The sequence below is a fragment of the Callithrix jacchus genome, chromosome 12 (assembly GCF_049354715.1).
Source record: "Callithrix jacchus isolate 240 chromosome 12, calJac240_pri, whole genome shotgun sequence".
Lineage (NCBI taxonomy): Eukaryota > Metazoa > Chordata > Mammalia > Primates > Cebidae > Callithrix > Callithrix jacchus.
This window is the reverse complement of record NC_133513.1, coordinates 14,341,299-14,358,426: the sequence shown is the minus strand read 5'-3', so window position 1 is coordinate 14,358,426 and position 17,128 is coordinate 14,341,299. Positions and strand designations below refer to the sequence as shown.

Sequence of the window (17,128 nt, the reverse complement as noted above, 5' to 3'; positions counted from 1 at the left end):
GTTTTGTTAACACCATACCCATATCTTATGTAAGACATACATACATTTGTATGTAACAGCTCTCTAGTTCCCAAACTTCTGTGTGCCTAAGAATTTTCTGAAGGACTTGTTAAAATATACGTTCCTGGGTCTCTCTCCCAGACATCCTTGTTCAGATTAACCAAACTTCCTGGGTGACTCTTACTGAGGTATTAAGAACCACAGTACTGTGATAGGAAGTCAACTGTTTATTGATTTGATTTTCATCTACAAATAAATAGAGCCCAGCTTTGTGTCAGCCACTCTTGGCTGTGATGATAGAATTCAGTGGGTTGGTTCCTTTCCTTAGGAAACTCAGGATTTGGTTGGAGAGGCAAAGACATCACTGAAATAGTATGTAGAAAGCATAACAGCAATATATTTTAACGTGTATTTTGAGACAGGGTCATGGTCTATTTCTCAGGCTGTAATGCAATGGCACGATCATAGTTTATTGCAGCTTTGACTTCGTTCCCTGGGCTTAGGTGATACTCCCACCTCAGCCTCCCACATAGCTGGGACTACAGGTGCATGCCACCACACCTGGCTGATTTTTGTATTTTTTGTAGAGATAGGGTTTGACCATGATGCCCAAGCTGATCTTGAAGTCCTGGCAATCCACTCACCTTGGCCTCCCAAAGTGCTGTGATAAAAATACCTTAAAACTAATACTTAGACCAGGCATGGTGGCCCACACCTGTAATGCTTGCACTTTGGGAGGCTGAGGCAGGAGGACCACTTGAGCTCAGGAGTTCAAGAGCAACATAGTGAGACAGTGAGACCTCATATCTTTCTCTCTTTTTTTGAGACAGTCTTGCTGTTGCCCAGGCTGAAGCTGCCCAGGCTGAAGTGCAGTGGCGTGATCTCAACTCACCGCAACCTTCACCTCCCCAGCTCAAGCGATTCTCCTGCCACAGCCTCCCGAGTAGCTGGGACCATGGGCACACACCACCATGCCTAGTTAATTTTTTTTTTGTATTTTTTTAGAAATGAGATTTTGCCACTTTGGCCAGGCTAGTCTCAAACTCCTGACCTCAAGCAATCTGCCAGACTCCCTCCCAAATTGCTGGGATTATAGGCGTGACCCACCATGCCTGGCCTAGTCTCTTTTTTGTTGTTGTTGTTTTGAGACAGAGTCTTGCTCTGTGATCAGATGCCAGGCTCGAGCGCAGTGGCACAATCTTGGCTCATTGCAGCCTCCGCCTCCAGGTTCAAGCAATTCTCCTGTCTCAGCCTCCTGAGTAGCTGGGAATACAGGCATGCGCCACCATGGCCAGCTAATTTTTGTATTTTTTAGTAGGACGCGGTTTCACCAGTTTCACCATGTTGGCCAGGATGGTCTCCATCTCTTGACTTCGTGATCTGCCCACCTCGGCCTCCTAAAGTGTTGGGATTACAGGTGTGAGCCACTGCACCTGGCCTAGTCTCTGTTTTTTTGAAGAAGTATTTTAAAAGGCTAAAAGCAGGCCAGTGTGGTAACTCACACCTGCAGTTCCAGCACTTTGGGAGGCTGAGGTGGGTGGATCACCCGAGGTCAGGAGTTTGAGACCAGCCTGGGCAGCTTGGTGAAACCCCGTCTCTAGTAAAAATACAAAAATTAGCCGGGCATGGTGGCAGGTGCCTGTAGTGCCAGCAACTCTGGGGACTGAGACAAGAGAATCACTTGAACTTGGGAGGCAGAGGTTGCCGTGAGCTGAGATCGCGCCATTGTACTCCAGGCTGGGTGATACAATAAGACTCAGTCTCAATAAAATAAAAAATTAAAATAAAAGACTAAAAACAAACAAAAGCCAATAATTAAGGTGTGGGTAACTTGGTAACTACTCATAGTTTTTGATAGCTTTCTGAGTTGCTGAACATCTACAGCGTAGAACAGGATGGGTCCTTGAATATACGCTACAAGAAAAATAAGGACAGGCTCCAGCGAGAGCCAGGATAGCACCCCCTCCTTGTGTTACCCAACACCACTCAAGGCAGTGAATCACAGGGCTTCAAGGTCTAGGCAGCAAGTCAGTATCCAGAGGAGTTAGTCACCTTTGCTCTACTGGTTTCGACCCTGTCCAGAAAGAAAATCTAGCTGGAGTTTGAAAACACAATGTTTTATACAGTAAGTGACTGGAAACGTTTCTCTTATATTAATGGGAGAGCCGGGTTTTGCCGCCTGCAGGAAGTGCACAAATTGTATTGTTCTGTTTGAGGTTTCTGAACCTTGCCAGAAACAAGTTCTTTAGTTACATGCATCACTGAGAGATTGTGTATGTTCCCAGCCCTTCCTTTTCTTTTACGGATTTAAGGATCATTATGCTTTGTCAGTTAGGCCTGTCTTCAGGGAAAACAGAGAAGGTCATCTTGATGAGATAACTTGGAAATGTCCAAATCCTCAGAGATTATGACAGTTGTTTCCTACCAGTTTTGCCAACAATGATAAGTAACGACCTGACATGAAATCAAGAGTGGAAAGCTCTGGCCAGGCACACCTGCAACCCCAGGACTTTCAGAGGCCAAGGTAAGCACATTGCTTGAGTTCAGGAGTTTAAGATCAGCCTGGGCAATGTAGCAGAACCCCATCTCTGCACAAAACTAGTCCAGGCTACATAGGAGGCTAAGGCAGGAAGATCACATGAGCCTGGGGAGGTCGAGGCTACAGTGAGCCATGATCTCACTACTGCACTCTAGCCTGGGTGACAGAGTGGGACCTATCTCAAAAAAAAAAGAGAGAGAGAGGAAAACTCTAAGCTAACAGAACTTCAAAAGCTAACTAGCCTAAAGCCAAGCTGCCTGGAAACAACCATATATCCATTAGTATACTTGGAAGAAGGCATCACGTTATGGGACAGGGGATGAAACCTCGGGGGTCAGGCAGATAACAGAACTGGAAAGGACAGGTGGGAGAGGAATATAGCTAGATGACGCTGGCACGGCTGCTGAGTTCCTTGGCTCAAGCTGATCTTGTCATGCACGATGCAATTCCAGCATTGCCAGATCTCTGTTTTGTTGTTGTTGTTGTTGTTGTTGTTGTTGTTGTTGTTTTGTTTTCCAAGAGAAGCCAGGAACCTAAATTTTTATGTCAAATCACATTTTTTTTTTTTTTTTGTACATGCTGGCACCACATTTAATTTAAAAGGAAAAGGGAGAAAAACACCAGGTGAAGGAAAGCCTGCCTGCAGGCCAGATGTTGCCCCAGTAGGGCCATGGCTGCTGGTGGTAAGACCATTCTGGGACACAGAAGATGGATGATGATGATGATGATAATGGTGCATCCCCGTGGAGAGGCTCACCTGCTTCCTTGTAATCACTGCAAGAGGCAGAAAGGTGTTGCACATTGAGACCCTCTTATCCCAATAGATCAACAGTATCTCTTAACCTCCTCTGGCCCCTTCTGAGAGCCTAATCCTATAGACTGCCTTCCAGAAACATACATGTACTATACACAAACACAAGCGTGGCACGGAATTCAGACTTCCCGAGGCATCTCTCCAAACTCCGGTTGAAGACCCAACTTTTTCTTCAGAAACCTCAGCTCTTCAGAATGACTCAGTCCCTATGGGAACTCCAGAGGTTTTGCTGTACTCTTCAGTTCTGTGGTGTTCTATCGTTTGTAAACTGGTTTGTTTGCTGTTTTGTAGATTTTCCCAAACCCAGGCATCCTTCCCATTCGTTTTTGAACTAAGCGATTATTGCTTCTCCGTCCACCTTTGGCTAAGATCAACTGGGTAATCAACAGTTGTAGGCTGGGCGTGGTGGCTCACACCTGTAATCCAAGCACTTTGGAGGCCAAGGCGGGCAGATCACCTAAGGTTAGGAGTTCAAGACCAACTTGACCAACATGGTTAAACCCTGTCTCTGCTAAAAATACAAAATTAGCCAGATGTGGTGGTGCATGCATGTAATCCCAGCTACTGTGGAGGCTGAGGCAGGAGAATTGCTTGAACCTGGGAGGCAGAGGTTGTAGTAAGCTGAGATCCAGCTATTGCACTCCAGCCTGCACAACAAGAGCAAAACTCTGTCTCAAAAATAATAATAATAAATTGAAAATAAAATAAAAGTCAATGCTACCATTTATGGTAGACTTACCATGTGCCAGGCTTTGTACTAGGCACTTGACTCACATTCTCTTTTTTTTTTGCTGGTCCAGAAACCCAGAGGCATTCTCTTATTTACTGCTGCAAACCTCCCACTGTGGTTAAGTACTATCACAGTTCCCCATGTATACACTAGCAGCTGAGGCTCACCGCTGGTAAATGGGAGAGGTGGGGTGAGAACCCAGGCAGCCCAGCTGTGGAACCTGTGTTCCTTACCACTGTGCCTCCAGAGCACGAAGTGTGAACCCTTCCCTGCATGGTCAGTGAGTGCAATGGAAAGCGATTTTCTTTCTTTTCCTTCATAGTAGCAATATTGAGAAACTCACCAGCAATAGTATGAATAATCATTTCTATAGCCCATATTTGCACCATACAAATTTGGAGTCACTTTCCTTCACTGTCTCTAATCCTCACAAGAAATATGGATGGTTTATGTACTGTGACCACCATTTCACAGTTGAAGAAACTTGGTTGGAGAGCTCAAGAAATTTCTGCACAGTCACAGAGTTAGTGACTTGGGGAGTTAAAAGTCTAACTCCAAGATCTTCTGTGTCATACTACCTCTCAAAAACAAACAAAAAAATCTATGGCCCAGATAAAAACAAGAAGAGAATGGTCCTTTGTCATTTGCATATTAGTAATGTTAGCATGTTTCTGTGGCACGGAGCTGGCTGGATCCAGAGGGCATGAGATGCATGTTTGGGTTGATTTGGGGAAAAAAGGATATTATTGAGCCATGGCAGATTTGGCCTGGCAAGCCAGAAAACAAGTCTTCACTCCTCATTTATTGGAATTGCTTCCATTAGAGCCTCTGAAGTCAAATATTTATAAAATATGATTGCCTAATGGGAAGGCAGATTTATGTGCACAAAAAAGTGTTATTTACAGGAAGCATATCTGTTGTTACCAACCCCAGACATTTTGCCAGGCCAAGAAGCTGGTTTATTTAAAATCATACACCTGGAAAGGTCTTTGGAAATTTAATTGAGGCCAGGCTCATACTTGTAATCCCAGCACTTTGATAGGCCAAGGCCAGCAGATCACTCGAGGTCAGGAGTATGAGATCAGCCTGGCCAACATGGTGAAAACCCATCTCTACTAAAAATACAAAAAATTAGCTGGGCATGGTGGCGCGTGCCTGTAATCCCAGCTACTCAGGAGGCTGAGGCAGGAGAATTGCCTGAACCCGGGAGGCGGAGGTTGCGGTGAGCCAAGATTGCACCATTGCACTCCAGCCTGGGTCACAAGAGCGAAACTCCGCCTCAAAAAAAAAAAAAAAAAAAATTAGCTGGGCCCAGTGGCAGGCACCTGTAATCCCAGCTACTCGGGAGGCTGAAGCAGAATTGCTTGAACCCGGGAGGTGGAGATTGACGTGAGCCAAGATCATGCCACTGCACTCCAGCCTGGGCGTCAGAGTGAGACTCTGTCTCAAAAAACAAAGGGAAATTTAATTGAGAATACTGAGACCAAGGAAATAGTGAAGGAGAAGGATTCAGAATTCTCTGCCACATCCTTCGAGTCTATTGAACCTTCTACTACATGTGCCATTTTGCTTTACTACTTTTGAAAAAATATAACAAATAGGCTAGATATTCAGTGCTGATTATGTGCTTTATGGTATGTGGATTTTAGTAAATCAAATTTGTCACATTTGAAAATTAGAGTTTCAGCCTGGGCAATGTGGTGAAACCACATCTTTATTAAAAATAGAAAAATTTAGCCGAGTGTAGTGGTAAACACCTGTAGACCCAGCTACTCAGGAGGCTGAGGAGGAAGGATCATCTGAGCCTGGGGAGTCAAGGCTACAGTGAGCAGCAATTGCACCACTGGGCTCCAGCTTTGGTGAGAAGTAATGAATTAATAAAAATTAGGGCTTTAGTATTACAACTCCTTTAGATTTTGTTTAGAAGCTTTTCTGATCTCTACCAGAAAGCCTCCCATGCCCCCCCTAAAAAATGAGAGCGTTAATAGAATGACAATACTTTTTTTTTTTTTTTTTTTTAGTTCATGTCTTTTATTAACTCGGTTATTTGTCTTCTGGTTTGTTAAAGCAGTAAGTCAGACAACATTTGCCACAATAATGTCTGTCAAAGTGGCTTGCCATAAACACTCCAGCACCACATTCATCAGAAGGGCATTCTCGACGAAGGCGACTAATTTTGCCATTCTCATCCACCTTGTAATATTTCAGGACAGCCAGCTTAACCTTCTTTCTCTTGTGCTTATTCTTGGGAGTGGTGTAAGACTTCTTCTTCCTTTTCTTAGCACCACCACGAAGTCTCAACACAAGATGAAGAGTAGACTCCTTCTGAATGTTGTAGTCAGACAAAGTACGTCCATCTTCCAGTTGCTTGCCAGCAAAGATCAGTCTTTGCTGATCAGGAGGAATTCCTTCCTTATCCTGGATCTTGGCCTTTACATTTTCTATCGTATCAGAGGGTTCAACCTCGAGGGTGATGGTTTTTCCCGTAAGGGTTTTCACGAAAATCTGCATTTTGGTGGCGGCCCCACGTGAGGCGCAGATGGCGGATCGAAAAGGAAGAATCGACAATACTTTTATATTAACTACTCTTCAAACTGTTTGCCTGATTTTTGTCACTTTTTTTTTCTAGATTAATGATATTTTGCAGCAGTTTTCTACATCAGAAATTTTCTATGTCTGTGGATCCCAAAATTTGCTAAGAAATGGAGGAACCTCAGAAATACTATCTGAACACAGTGGACCTTGAGAAAGATGACCCTCTCAAAAGCACCGGCCCTCAGATTTCTGTTAGTGAATTTTCTTGCCACTGCTGCTACGACATCCTGGTTAACCCCACCACCTTGAACTGTGGGCACAGCTTCTGCCGTCATTGCCTTGCTTTATGGTGGGCGTCTTCAAAGAAAACAGAATGTCCAGAATGCAGAGAAAAATGGGAAGGTTTCCCCAAAGTCAATATTCTCCTCAGGTAATGCTCAGCCTGTATTGTTAGCACAGACAGCCCATAAAATGTGGTTTCGCTCTTGTTTTGTTTTGTTTTGAGACGGAGTCTCGCTCTGTCCCTCAGGCTGGAGTGCAGTGGCGTGATCTCAGCGGCTCCCTTTTGCCTCCTGTGTTCAAGTGATTCTCCTGCTTCAGCCTCCTGAGTAGCTGGGATTGTAGGATGACAGGTGCACGCCACCACACCTGGCTGATTTTTGTATTTTTAGTAGAGACAGGGTTTCACCATGTTGGCCAGGATGGTCTCGAATTCCTGACCTCATGATCCACCACCTTGGCCTCCCAAAGTGCTGGGATTACAGGCATGAGCCACCATTCCCTGCCTGCTTTTTCTTTTCTTTTTTTCTTTAAAAAGAAATGGGGTCTGACTATGTTGCCCAGGCTGGTCTCAAACTCCTCACCCCAAGGGATCCTCCCACTTCAGCCTCCCAAAGTGCTGGGATTACTTTGGTGTGAGCCACCATGTCCGGCCAATGGGCTTTCTCTTAATGGGAGCAGCAGTGTTTGAAAGGTCACAGACTTGGAGCTCACCGCCTTGGGGTCATAGTGGATCTGCTGGAATATGAATTAGGGAGCTCAAGGAGCTAGAAATCCAGATTCCCTTCCTCATAGGTGACCATGACTTTTTAAGTTGTTTATTATGAATGAAGGAAAGAAAGTCTGGTTAGCAGACCATTGCTTCTGATCCTGTCATACAAAGGCCAGACAAGTGACTCACACCTGTAACCCCAACACTTTGGGAAGCTGAGGCAGGAACATTGCTTGATACCAGGAATTTAAAAACAGCCTGGGCAACACGGTGAGTCCTCACCTCTACAGAAAATTTCAAAAGTTAGCCAGGTGTGGTGGCACATGCCCGTAGCCCCAGCTATGCAGGAGGCTGAGGTGGGAGGATTGCTTCAACCTGGGAGGTAGAGGCTGCAGTGAGCCCACACCACTACACTCCAGCCTGGGCAACAGAGCAAGACCCTGTCTCAAAAAAAAAAAAATAAAAGGAAGGCAAGCAAATGGTATAACTGTATAATTGTGAATAACTGATTTGATGCTGATATTCATAATCTTTAACCTCAGTTCCAGTTATCGCGTTAATAGAATTTCTCATGTATAACATCACATTGCCAAAGCCACCTTTCAGATAGGTTGTTTTTTTCTGCTTCCTTGGCTGGTACCTGTGAAGTCTCTGAGGCTTAAATCCTCTTCCCCTCTTCTATTGTCTTAGCAATGCATGTGGCCTTCTTGATTTCAATCTAGTATTAGAAAGTTCCATGAACCCAACCTTTTCACTAAAGATGTGTTTACACTTTGTTCTTACCTGTCAGTCTTGCTTTAGCTGAAGGTTAAATTTAATCTTAAATTAGAGGAGGGTTCTTTGTATATAACTGAAAATAAAGAGCCCTACATTATAAGCTGATGGTCTTTCTCTTATTACTGAATTTTGCTTTTTTCTCTTCTTATAAATTGATTTTAACATAAGCATTTTCTCTCTCTCTCTCTCTCTCTCTCTTTCTCTCTCTCCACACAAACACACACACACACTCACTCTCTCCCTCTCTCTCTGTTTGTATTCTTTAAGATGAAGTCTCACTCTGTCACCCAGGCTGGAGTCCAATGGTGCAATCTTGGCTCATTGTAACCTTCACCTCCTAGGTTCAAGTGATTCTCCTGCTTCAGCCTCCCGAATAGCTGGGATTACAGGCGCCCACCACCACCCCCAACTAATTTCTGGGTTTTTTTGAGACTGAGTTTTGCTCTTTTTTTTTTTTTTAAGATGGGGTTTCACTATGATGGCCAGGCTGGTCTTGAACTCCTGACCTCAGGTGATCCACCTACCTCGGCCTCCCAAAGGGCTAGGATTACAGGCGTGAGCCACTGCACCTGGTGAATTTTGCTCTTGTTGCCCAGGCTGGAGTGCAATAGTGCGATCTCAGCTTACTGCAGCCTCTGCCTCCTGGGTTCAAGTGATTCTCCAGTCTCAGCCTCCCAAGTAGCTGGGATTACAGGCATGTGCCACCACGCCCAGCTATTTTTTTTTTTTTTTTTTTGAAGCAGAGTCTTACTCTGTCGCCAGGTGCCAGGCTGGAGTGCAGTCGTGTAATCTTGGCTTACTGCAACCTCCACCTCCCGGGTTCAAGCAGTTCTCCTGCGTCAGCCTCCCTAGTAGCTGGGACTACAGGCGTGTGCCACCACACCCAGCTAATTTTTGTATTTTAGTAGAGACATGGTTTCACCATGTTGGCCAAGATGGTCTCGATCTCCTGACTTTGTGATCCGCCTTCCTTTGCCTTCCAGAGTGCTGGAATTACAGCCATGGGCCACCCTGCCTGGCCAATTTTGTATTTTTATTTTTAGTAGAGACGGGGTTTCTCCATTTTGGTCAAGCTGGTCTTGAACTCCTAACCTCAGGTGATCCATCTGCCTTGACCCCACAAAGTGCTTGGATTACAGGCGTGAGCCACCTTACCTGGCCTAATTTTTGGATTTTTAGTAGAGACAGGATTTCACCATTTTGGCCGGGCTAGTCTCAAACTCCTGACCTCAAGTGATCCGTCCATCTTGGCCTTCCAAAGTGCTAGGATTACAGGTGTGAACCACCGTGCCTGGCCTGGGCCCTTCTTTTAAAAATAGTGGAAAATTGGCTGCGCGCAGTGGCACATGCCTGTAATCCTAGCATTTTAGGAGGTGAAAACAGGTGAATCACGAGGTCAGGAGATCAAGACCATCTTGCCAGCATGGTGAAACCCTGTCTCTACTAAAAATACAAAAATTAGCGGGGTGTGGTGGTGCATATCTGTAATCCCAGCTACTCAGGAGGCTGATGCAGGAGATCTGCTTGAAACAGAGAGGCAGATTGCAGTGAGCTGAGATCGCGCCATGGCACTCCAGCCTGGCGACAGAGGGAGACTCCTTCTCAAAAAAAAAACGAAAAACAAAAAACTGGAAAATTACTGATAAAACTAAAGACCCCTTTGACACCTCCTTTTCCCATCTTAGAATCCTTTCCTTCCTTTTTCCCCAGAATAGTTTCAGTTATGACTTAGTTGTGCTTTTGTTCAGATTTTTTAAAATACTTAAAAAAAAAAACTTTTTAATAGAGATAAGGTCTCACTATGTTGGCCAGGCTGGTCTTCCTGAACTCAAGTGATCCTCCTGCCTCAGCCTCTTACAGTGCTGGGATTATAGGCATGAGTCACCACACCTGGCCTCAGATTTTCAAAAATACTCTTTTTTGAGACAGAGTCTTGTTCTGTTGCCCAAGCTGGAGTGCAGTGGTGCGATCCCAGCTCACTACAGCCTCCTTCTCCCAGGTTCAAGCAATTCTCCTGCGTCAGCCTCCAGAGCGGCTGGGATTACAGGTGCCCACCAACATACCCAGTTGATTTTTGTATTTTTAGTAAAACCATGATCTCAACTTACTGCAACCTCCACCTCCTTCAAGTGATTCTCATGCGTCAGCCCCCTCAGTAGCTGGGATTACAGGCATGCGCCATTACGCCAGGCTAATTTTTATATTTTTTAGTAGAGACAGGGTTTTGTCATGTTGACCCGGCTGGTCCTGAACTCCTGGCCTCAAGTGATCTGCCTACCTCGGCCTCACAAGGTACGAGGTGTGAGCCACCACACCCAGCCTGGTACATGTATGTTTAAAAGTATTTTTAAGCCAGGCGCAGTGGCTCATGCCTGAAATCCCACACTTTGGGAGGCTGAGGTGGGCAGATTCCCTGAGCCTCAGGAGTTTGATACCAGCCTGAGCACCATGGTGAGACCTTGTCTCTACTAAAAATACAAAAAAAAAAAATTAGCTGGGTGTGGTGGTGTGTGCCAGTAAGCTGAGATCAGGCCATTGCACTCCAGCCTGGATGACAGAGTAAGACTCTGTCTCAAAAAAAAAAAAGAAAACCAAAAATCTGGCCGGTGCAGGTGCATTGGCTCGTGCCTATAATCCCAGTGCTTTGAGAGGCCGAGGTAGGCAGAAGTCAGGAGTTCGAGACCAGCTTGGCCAACATAGTGAAACCCCATATCTACTAAAAATATAAAAGATTAGCCGGGCATGGTGTCAGCTGCCTGTAATCCTGGCTCTCAGGAGGCTGAGGTAGGAGAATGGCTTGAACCCAGGAGGCAGAGGTTGCAGTGAGCCAAGACTGTGCCACTGCACTCCAGCCTAGGCAACAGAGCAAGACTCTGTCAAAAAAAAAAAAAAAGAGAAAGTAATTGTAAACAACCCAATAGATTGTTTCCAATTTTTTGCTTTTACCAACAGTACTATAATACATTTCTTGTCAATTCTCCTAGGGTAACTATGTTATTAGATGTTGACTACCAGTTTTACAAACAACTATCTTATATTTTTTTGTATTCTCCATAGGGATGCCATTGAAAAGTTATTTCCTGATGCCATTAGGATGAGACTTGAAGACATTCAGCAGAATAATGACATAGTCCAAAGTCTTGCAGCCTTTCAGAAATATGGAAACGATCAGATTCCTTTAGCTCCCAACATGGGCCGAGTGAATCAGCAGAGGGGAGGGGGATTTTTTTCTGGTGTGCTCACAGCTTTAACTGGAGTGGCAGTAAGTCGATCGCTGTGTTCCTCTGTGTCCCCCACACCTCACCCCCCAACCCCTGATTTCCACTGAAGTCAGTTCCGTTGAAATCGCTTAAACAATTGATGTGACTGCATATAATTCACTGCATACATTGAAATCTGCTGGGTTCTGTGATTTCTTCAGGTATGTTGCTTACTCAAGTAGATCATTTAATAGTACCTAGTAAATAGAGAAAGGTGGTAGAACTGCAATTCAAGACCAAGTCTGGCTTGGTAATAAAATCTTGCTCTGTCACCCAGGCTGGTGTGCAATGGTGCAGTCTAGGTAAAAGTGTTCTTTTAGGGTGATGAAAATGCTCTAAAACCAGCTGTGGTGATGATTATACATTTTTGTGAACACGTTAAAAACCATGGATTCTGTACTTCAAACATGAGAATTTTATGTGGATTACATCTCTCTCTCTCTCTCTCTTTTTTTTTCTTTTTTTTTTTTAAAAAAACAGAGACGAGGTTTCACCGTGTTGGCCGGGATGGTCCTGATCTCTTGACCTCGTGATCCGCCCGCCTCGGCCTCCCAAAGTGCTGAGATTACAGACATAAGCCACTGTTTTTTGTTTTTTGTTTTGAGACAGAGTTTCGCTCTTGTTACCCAGGCTGGAGTGCAATGGCGCAATCTCAGCTCACCGCAACCTACGCCTCCTGGGTTCAGGCAATTCTCCTGCCTCAGCCTCCCGAGTAGCTGGGATTACAGTCATGCGCCACCATGCCCAGCTAATTTTTTGTGTTTTTAATAGAGACCATGTTGACCAAGATGGTCTCGAGCTCTTGACCTCATGATCCACCCACCTCGGCCTCCCAAAGTGTTTGTTTTTTTTTATATATGAATTCTTGCCCTGTTGCCTAGACTGGAGTTCAGTGGCATCATCTGGGCTCACTGCAGCCTCCACCTCCTGGGTTCAAGCATTTCTCCTGCCTCAGCTTCCTGAATAGCTGGGATTACAGGCATGTGTCACCACACCCAGCTCATTTTTGTATTTTTAGTAGAGATGGGATTACACCATGTTGGTCAGGCTGGTCTGGAACTGCTGACCTCGAGTGATCCACCTGCTTTGGACTCCCAAAGTGTCGGGATTATAGGGATGAGCCATTGTGCCCTGCCTTCCTTGGTAATACAATCTTAAGAACATACCAGTTAACTAAATTCCATTGTGAAGACTTTTTTCTTTCCAAGTTCTATGCATAAAAAATCTAAATGTTTTTCCAATGGAAAAGACACGAGTCAGTTACATTGAGCAAGTTGTTAGAGTCAAGGCACCAGCTGCTCCCAGGCGCCTGAGGTGAGTCCTCTTCTCACCTCTGTACCCTCACTGCCGAGCAATCAGCAGAGAGAGGTACCCAAGGACAGCTGTACTCCCAGATCTCTGTGGCAGGGGTGTTGCACTGCTTCTGTGTGCAGACTCCGTGTCATTCCCTATGAGCTCAGACTCTTCCTTTCCCTGCCTCCCAGCCACATATTTAGAAACTGGCATCTGTGCCTCCCCATGGTTTAAAGTCCCTGTCACTTTTCCCCAGGTGGTCCTGCTCGTCTATCACTGGAGCAGCAAGGAATCTGAACATGACCTCCTGGTCCACAAGGCTGTGTCAAAATGGACAGCAGAAGAAGTTGTCCTCTGGCTGGAGCAGCTGGGCCCTTGGACCTCTCTCTACAGGGAAAGGTTTTTATCTGAACGAGTAAATGGAAGGTGAGGAGCAAAGTCTTCTGACACACCATGGACATTTTAGAAAACAGCTTTATTGATATATAATCCACGCTGGGCCTGGTGGCTCACACCTGTATTCCCAGCACTTTGGGAGGATGAGACAGATGGGTCATTTGAGGTCAGGACTTTGAGACCAGCCTGACAAATACAGTGAAACCTCATCTCTACTAAAAATACAAAAAAAAAAAAAAATAGCTGAGTGTGGTGGTACGTGCCTGTAATGCCAGCTATTTGGGAGGCTAAGGCAGGAGAGTCTCTTGAACACAAGAGGTGGAAGTTGCAGTGAGCTGAGATCGTGTGACTGCACTCCAGCCTAGGCAACCGGGCAAGACTCTATCTCAAAAGAGAAAGATGAAATCCACATAAAATTCTCACGTTTGAAGTACACGATCCATGGGTTTTAATGTGTTCACAAATATGTGTAATCATGGCTACAGCTGGTTTTAGAACATTTTCAGCACCCTAAAAGAAAGCTTTTACCCTTTAGTTAATCCTCATTTCTCTCCAATCCCCTGCCCTGGCAAACACCTTTCTACTCTCTGTCTTTATGGATTTGCCTATTCTGGACATTTCATGTAAATGGATTTCATACAATACATGGTATTTTGTGTTCAACTTTTTCACTTGCCATAATTTTTTTCAAAGTTTACCCATGACATAGCATATATCAGTACTTCGTTTCTGTTTTTTTTTTTGAGATGGGGTCTACCTCTGTTGCCCAGCCTGGAGAATACAGTGGCCTAATCTCAGTTCACTGCAACCTCTGCCTCCTGGGTTCAAGTGATTCTCCTGCCTCAGCTTCCTGAGTAGCTCGGATGCACCTGCCACCCCACCCAGCTAATTTTTATATTTTTAGTAGAGACGAGGTTTCATGGTGTTGGCCAGGCTGGTCTTAAACTCCTGACCTTGTGATCCACCCACCTCAGCCTCCCAAAGTGTTGGGATTACAGGTGTGAGCCACCGTGCCCAACCACTGTATTCCTTTTTTTTTTTTTTAATTGTGTTTTGTTGCACTGTTCAGATACTTTGTTCCTTTTTATAGCTAAATAATAATCTACTGTAAGAGTATACTGTATTTTATTTATCCATTCATTGGTTGATGGACATTTGGGATAACTCCATTTTTTGGCTATTGCGAATAATGATGCTGTGATTGTTCATGTGCAGATTCTTTTTTGTTTCTTCTTCTTTTTTTTTTTTTTTTGAGATAGAGTCTTGCTCTGTCACCCAGGCTGGAGTATAGTGGTGTGATCTTGGCTAACTGCAACCTCTGCCACCTGGTTTCAAGCAATTCTCCTGTCTCAGCCTCCTAAGTAGCTGGAATTACAGGTGGGCACTACCATGCCTGGCTAACTTTTGTATTTTTAGTAGAGATGGGGTTTCACCATGTTGGTCAGGCTGGTCTCAAACTCCTGTCCTTGTGATCCACCTGCCTTGGACTCCCAAAATGCTGGGATTACAGGCATGAGCCACCATGCCTGGCCCATGTGCAGATTCTTGCATGAACATGTAGTTTCTTTCTTTTTTTTTTTTTTCTTGAGACGGAGTTTCGCCCTTGCCACCCAGGCTGGAGTGCAATGGTGCGATCTCAGCTCACCACAACCTCCGCCTCCTGGGTTCAAGCAGTTCTCCTTCCTCAGCCTCCTGAGTAGTTGGGACTACAGGCGCACGCCACCATGCCCAGCTAATTTTTGTATTTTTAGTAGAGACAGTGTTTCACCTTGTTGACCAGGATTGTCTTGATCTCTTGACCTCGTGATCCACTTGCCTTGGCCACCCAAAGTGCTGGGATTATAGGCGTGAGCCACCACGCCCAGCCTCTTTTTTTTTTTCTTATCAGTGGTTTGGCAGAGCCAGTGCGCTCCCTTTGTGACTCTCACCGAAGAGAACATATATTTTCAATACTGTCTTGAAGTGGAATGACTGATACATATGGTATCTTTATTCTGACTTTACGTACTGTCAAACTATTTTCCACGTCAGCTATACTGTTTTATGTCCATGACATTTAAATTTTTTTTTGTTGCTTTTAGATTATAAAATTTTGTAAGGAAAAATTCTCTCTAATCACCAAAATCAACACAGAAGACTTCTGTGACCAAACGTGTGGGGTTCTTATACACACACCCAGCAGCAGACACCAGCTGGGTGTCCTCTAATTCATTTCCCACACTGTCTACCTAGAGATAGTGTCAGATTCCACAGGGTGAAGGCTCTGTCCCCAAGACTGCCCCTGACTAATACTAGTCACATATCCAGGCTTCCAGAATTTCTGACCTATCAATTTCAAGTTGGAGTTCCCATGACTTTCTTTTTGGGTTCGATTAATTTGCTGGAGCAGCTCACAGAACTCATGGAAACACACACTTACATTCACTGGTTTATTATAAAGGATATTACAAAGGATAAAGATAGACACTTGGGGCAAGGTATGGGGGAAGGGCACAGAGCTTCCATGCTCTCCATATGTGTGCTCCCCTCTAGGAATGTCACTTGCTCAGCTATCCGGAAGCTTGTGAATACTGTCCTCTTGAGTTTTTTTGGTTTTGTTTTTATTTTTTTCAGACAGGGTCTTACTCTGTGGCCCAGGCTGGAGTGCAGTGGCATGACCTTGACTCACTGCAACCTCTGCCTCTTAGGCTCAAGGAATTCTACCTCAGCCTCCAAAGTAGCTGGAACTACAGGCATGTGCCATCACGTCCAGCTAATTTTTGTATTTTTAATAGAGATAGGGTTTTGCCATGTCGTCCAGGCTGGTCTTGAACTCCTGGACTCAAACCATCTGCCTACCTGAGCCTCCCAAAGATTTGTGATTACAGGCTTGAGCCCTATACCCTCCTTATGGGAAATTCTTAAGACCCACAATCAGAAAGAGGGAAAGATGAAAGTAAAAGAGAGCCGGACATACCTGACTTTTTTTTTTTTTGAGATGGAGTCTCGCTCCTTCGCCCAGTCTGGTGTGGCTGGAGTGTAGTGACGTGATCTCGGTTTACTGCAGCCTCCACCTCCAAGGTACAAGCGATTCTCCTGCCTCAGTCTCCTGAGTACCTGGGATTAAAGGCGTGCACCACCAAGCCCAGCTAATTTTTCTATTTTTAGTAGAGACGAGGTTTCACCATGTTGACCAGGCTGGTGTTGAATTCCTGACCTCAGGTGATCTGCCTGCTTCGACCTCCCAGAGTGCTGGGATTACGGGAGTGAGCCACTGCGCCCGGCGTCCACCATTTTAACACAGATTGGAATAAGGGATATAGCAGCTATGAGCTGGGAACTATGGACAAAAGCCAATATATAGCACCACATTAATATATATTTATTTTTATTTTATTTTATTTTTTTGAGATGGAGTCTCACTCTGTCTCCCAGACTGGAGTGCAGTTGCAGCAATCTCAGCTCACCGCAACCTTTGCCTCCTGGGTTCAAGTGAATCCCCTGCCTCAACCTCCCAAGTAGCTGGGATTACAGGTGCCCACCATCATGCCTGGCTAATTTTTATATTTTTAGTAGAGATGGGGTTTCGTCATGTTGGTCAGGCTGGTCTCAAACACCCGACCTCTGGTGATTTGCCCACCTCAGCCTCCCAAAGTGCTGGGATTACGGGCATGAGCCACCATGCCTGGCAAATGTATATTTATTTTTAAAAAAATAATATTGAACTGGGTGGGCACAGTGGTCATACCTGTAATCCCAGAACTTTGGGAGGCCAAGATGGGCGGATCACCTGAGGTCGGGAGTTCAAGACCTG

At 45.0% G+C, this 17,128-nt stretch overlaps 1 protein-coding gene, 1 non-coding gene and 1 pseudogene across 11 annotated transcripts in view; 2 read left to right on the top strand and 1 right to left on the bottom strand.

Moving 5' to 3' along the window:
- The window catches only part of BFAR (bifunctional apoptosis regulator), a 41,170-nt gene that overhangs the window by 3,377 nt on the left and 20,665 nt on the right, over nucleotides 1-17,128 (top strand). For 4 of the 9 annotated variants that reach the window (XM_078344701.1, XM_078344702.1, XM_078344699.1 and 1 more), the window contains 3 exons: nucleotides 6,713-7,048; nucleotides 11,444-11,648; nucleotides 13,196-13,365. In XM_078344701.1, the coding sequence (XP_078200827.1) occupies nucleotides 6,786-7,048; nucleotides 11,444-11,648; nucleotides 13,196-13,365 (638 nt within the window). In that variant the 5' untranslated portion in view covers nucleotides 6,713-6,785. Of the gene's footprint in view, nucleotides 1-2,331; nucleotides 2,525-6,712; nucleotides 7,049-11,443; nucleotides 11,649-13,195; nucleotides 13,366-17,128 lie in introns of all 9 variants that reach the window. The other 5 variants (XM_078344703.1, XM_078344704.1, XM_035266983.3 and 2 more) reach the window with 4 other exon arrangements.
- On the top strand, nucleotides 5,977-6,038 carry LOC118146561 (U7 small nuclear RNA). The gene has a single exon (XR_004732416.1). It is a non-coding gene; the product is annotated as a U7 small nuclear RNA (small nuclear RNA).
- LOC144578585 (ubiquitin-ribosomal protein eS31 fusion protein pseudogene) lies at nucleotides 6,113-6,638 on the bottom strand (annotated as a pseudogene). The gene has a single exon (XR_013524620.1). The product of XR_013524620.1 is annotated as a ubiquitin-ribosomal protein eS31 fusion protein pseudogene (transcript).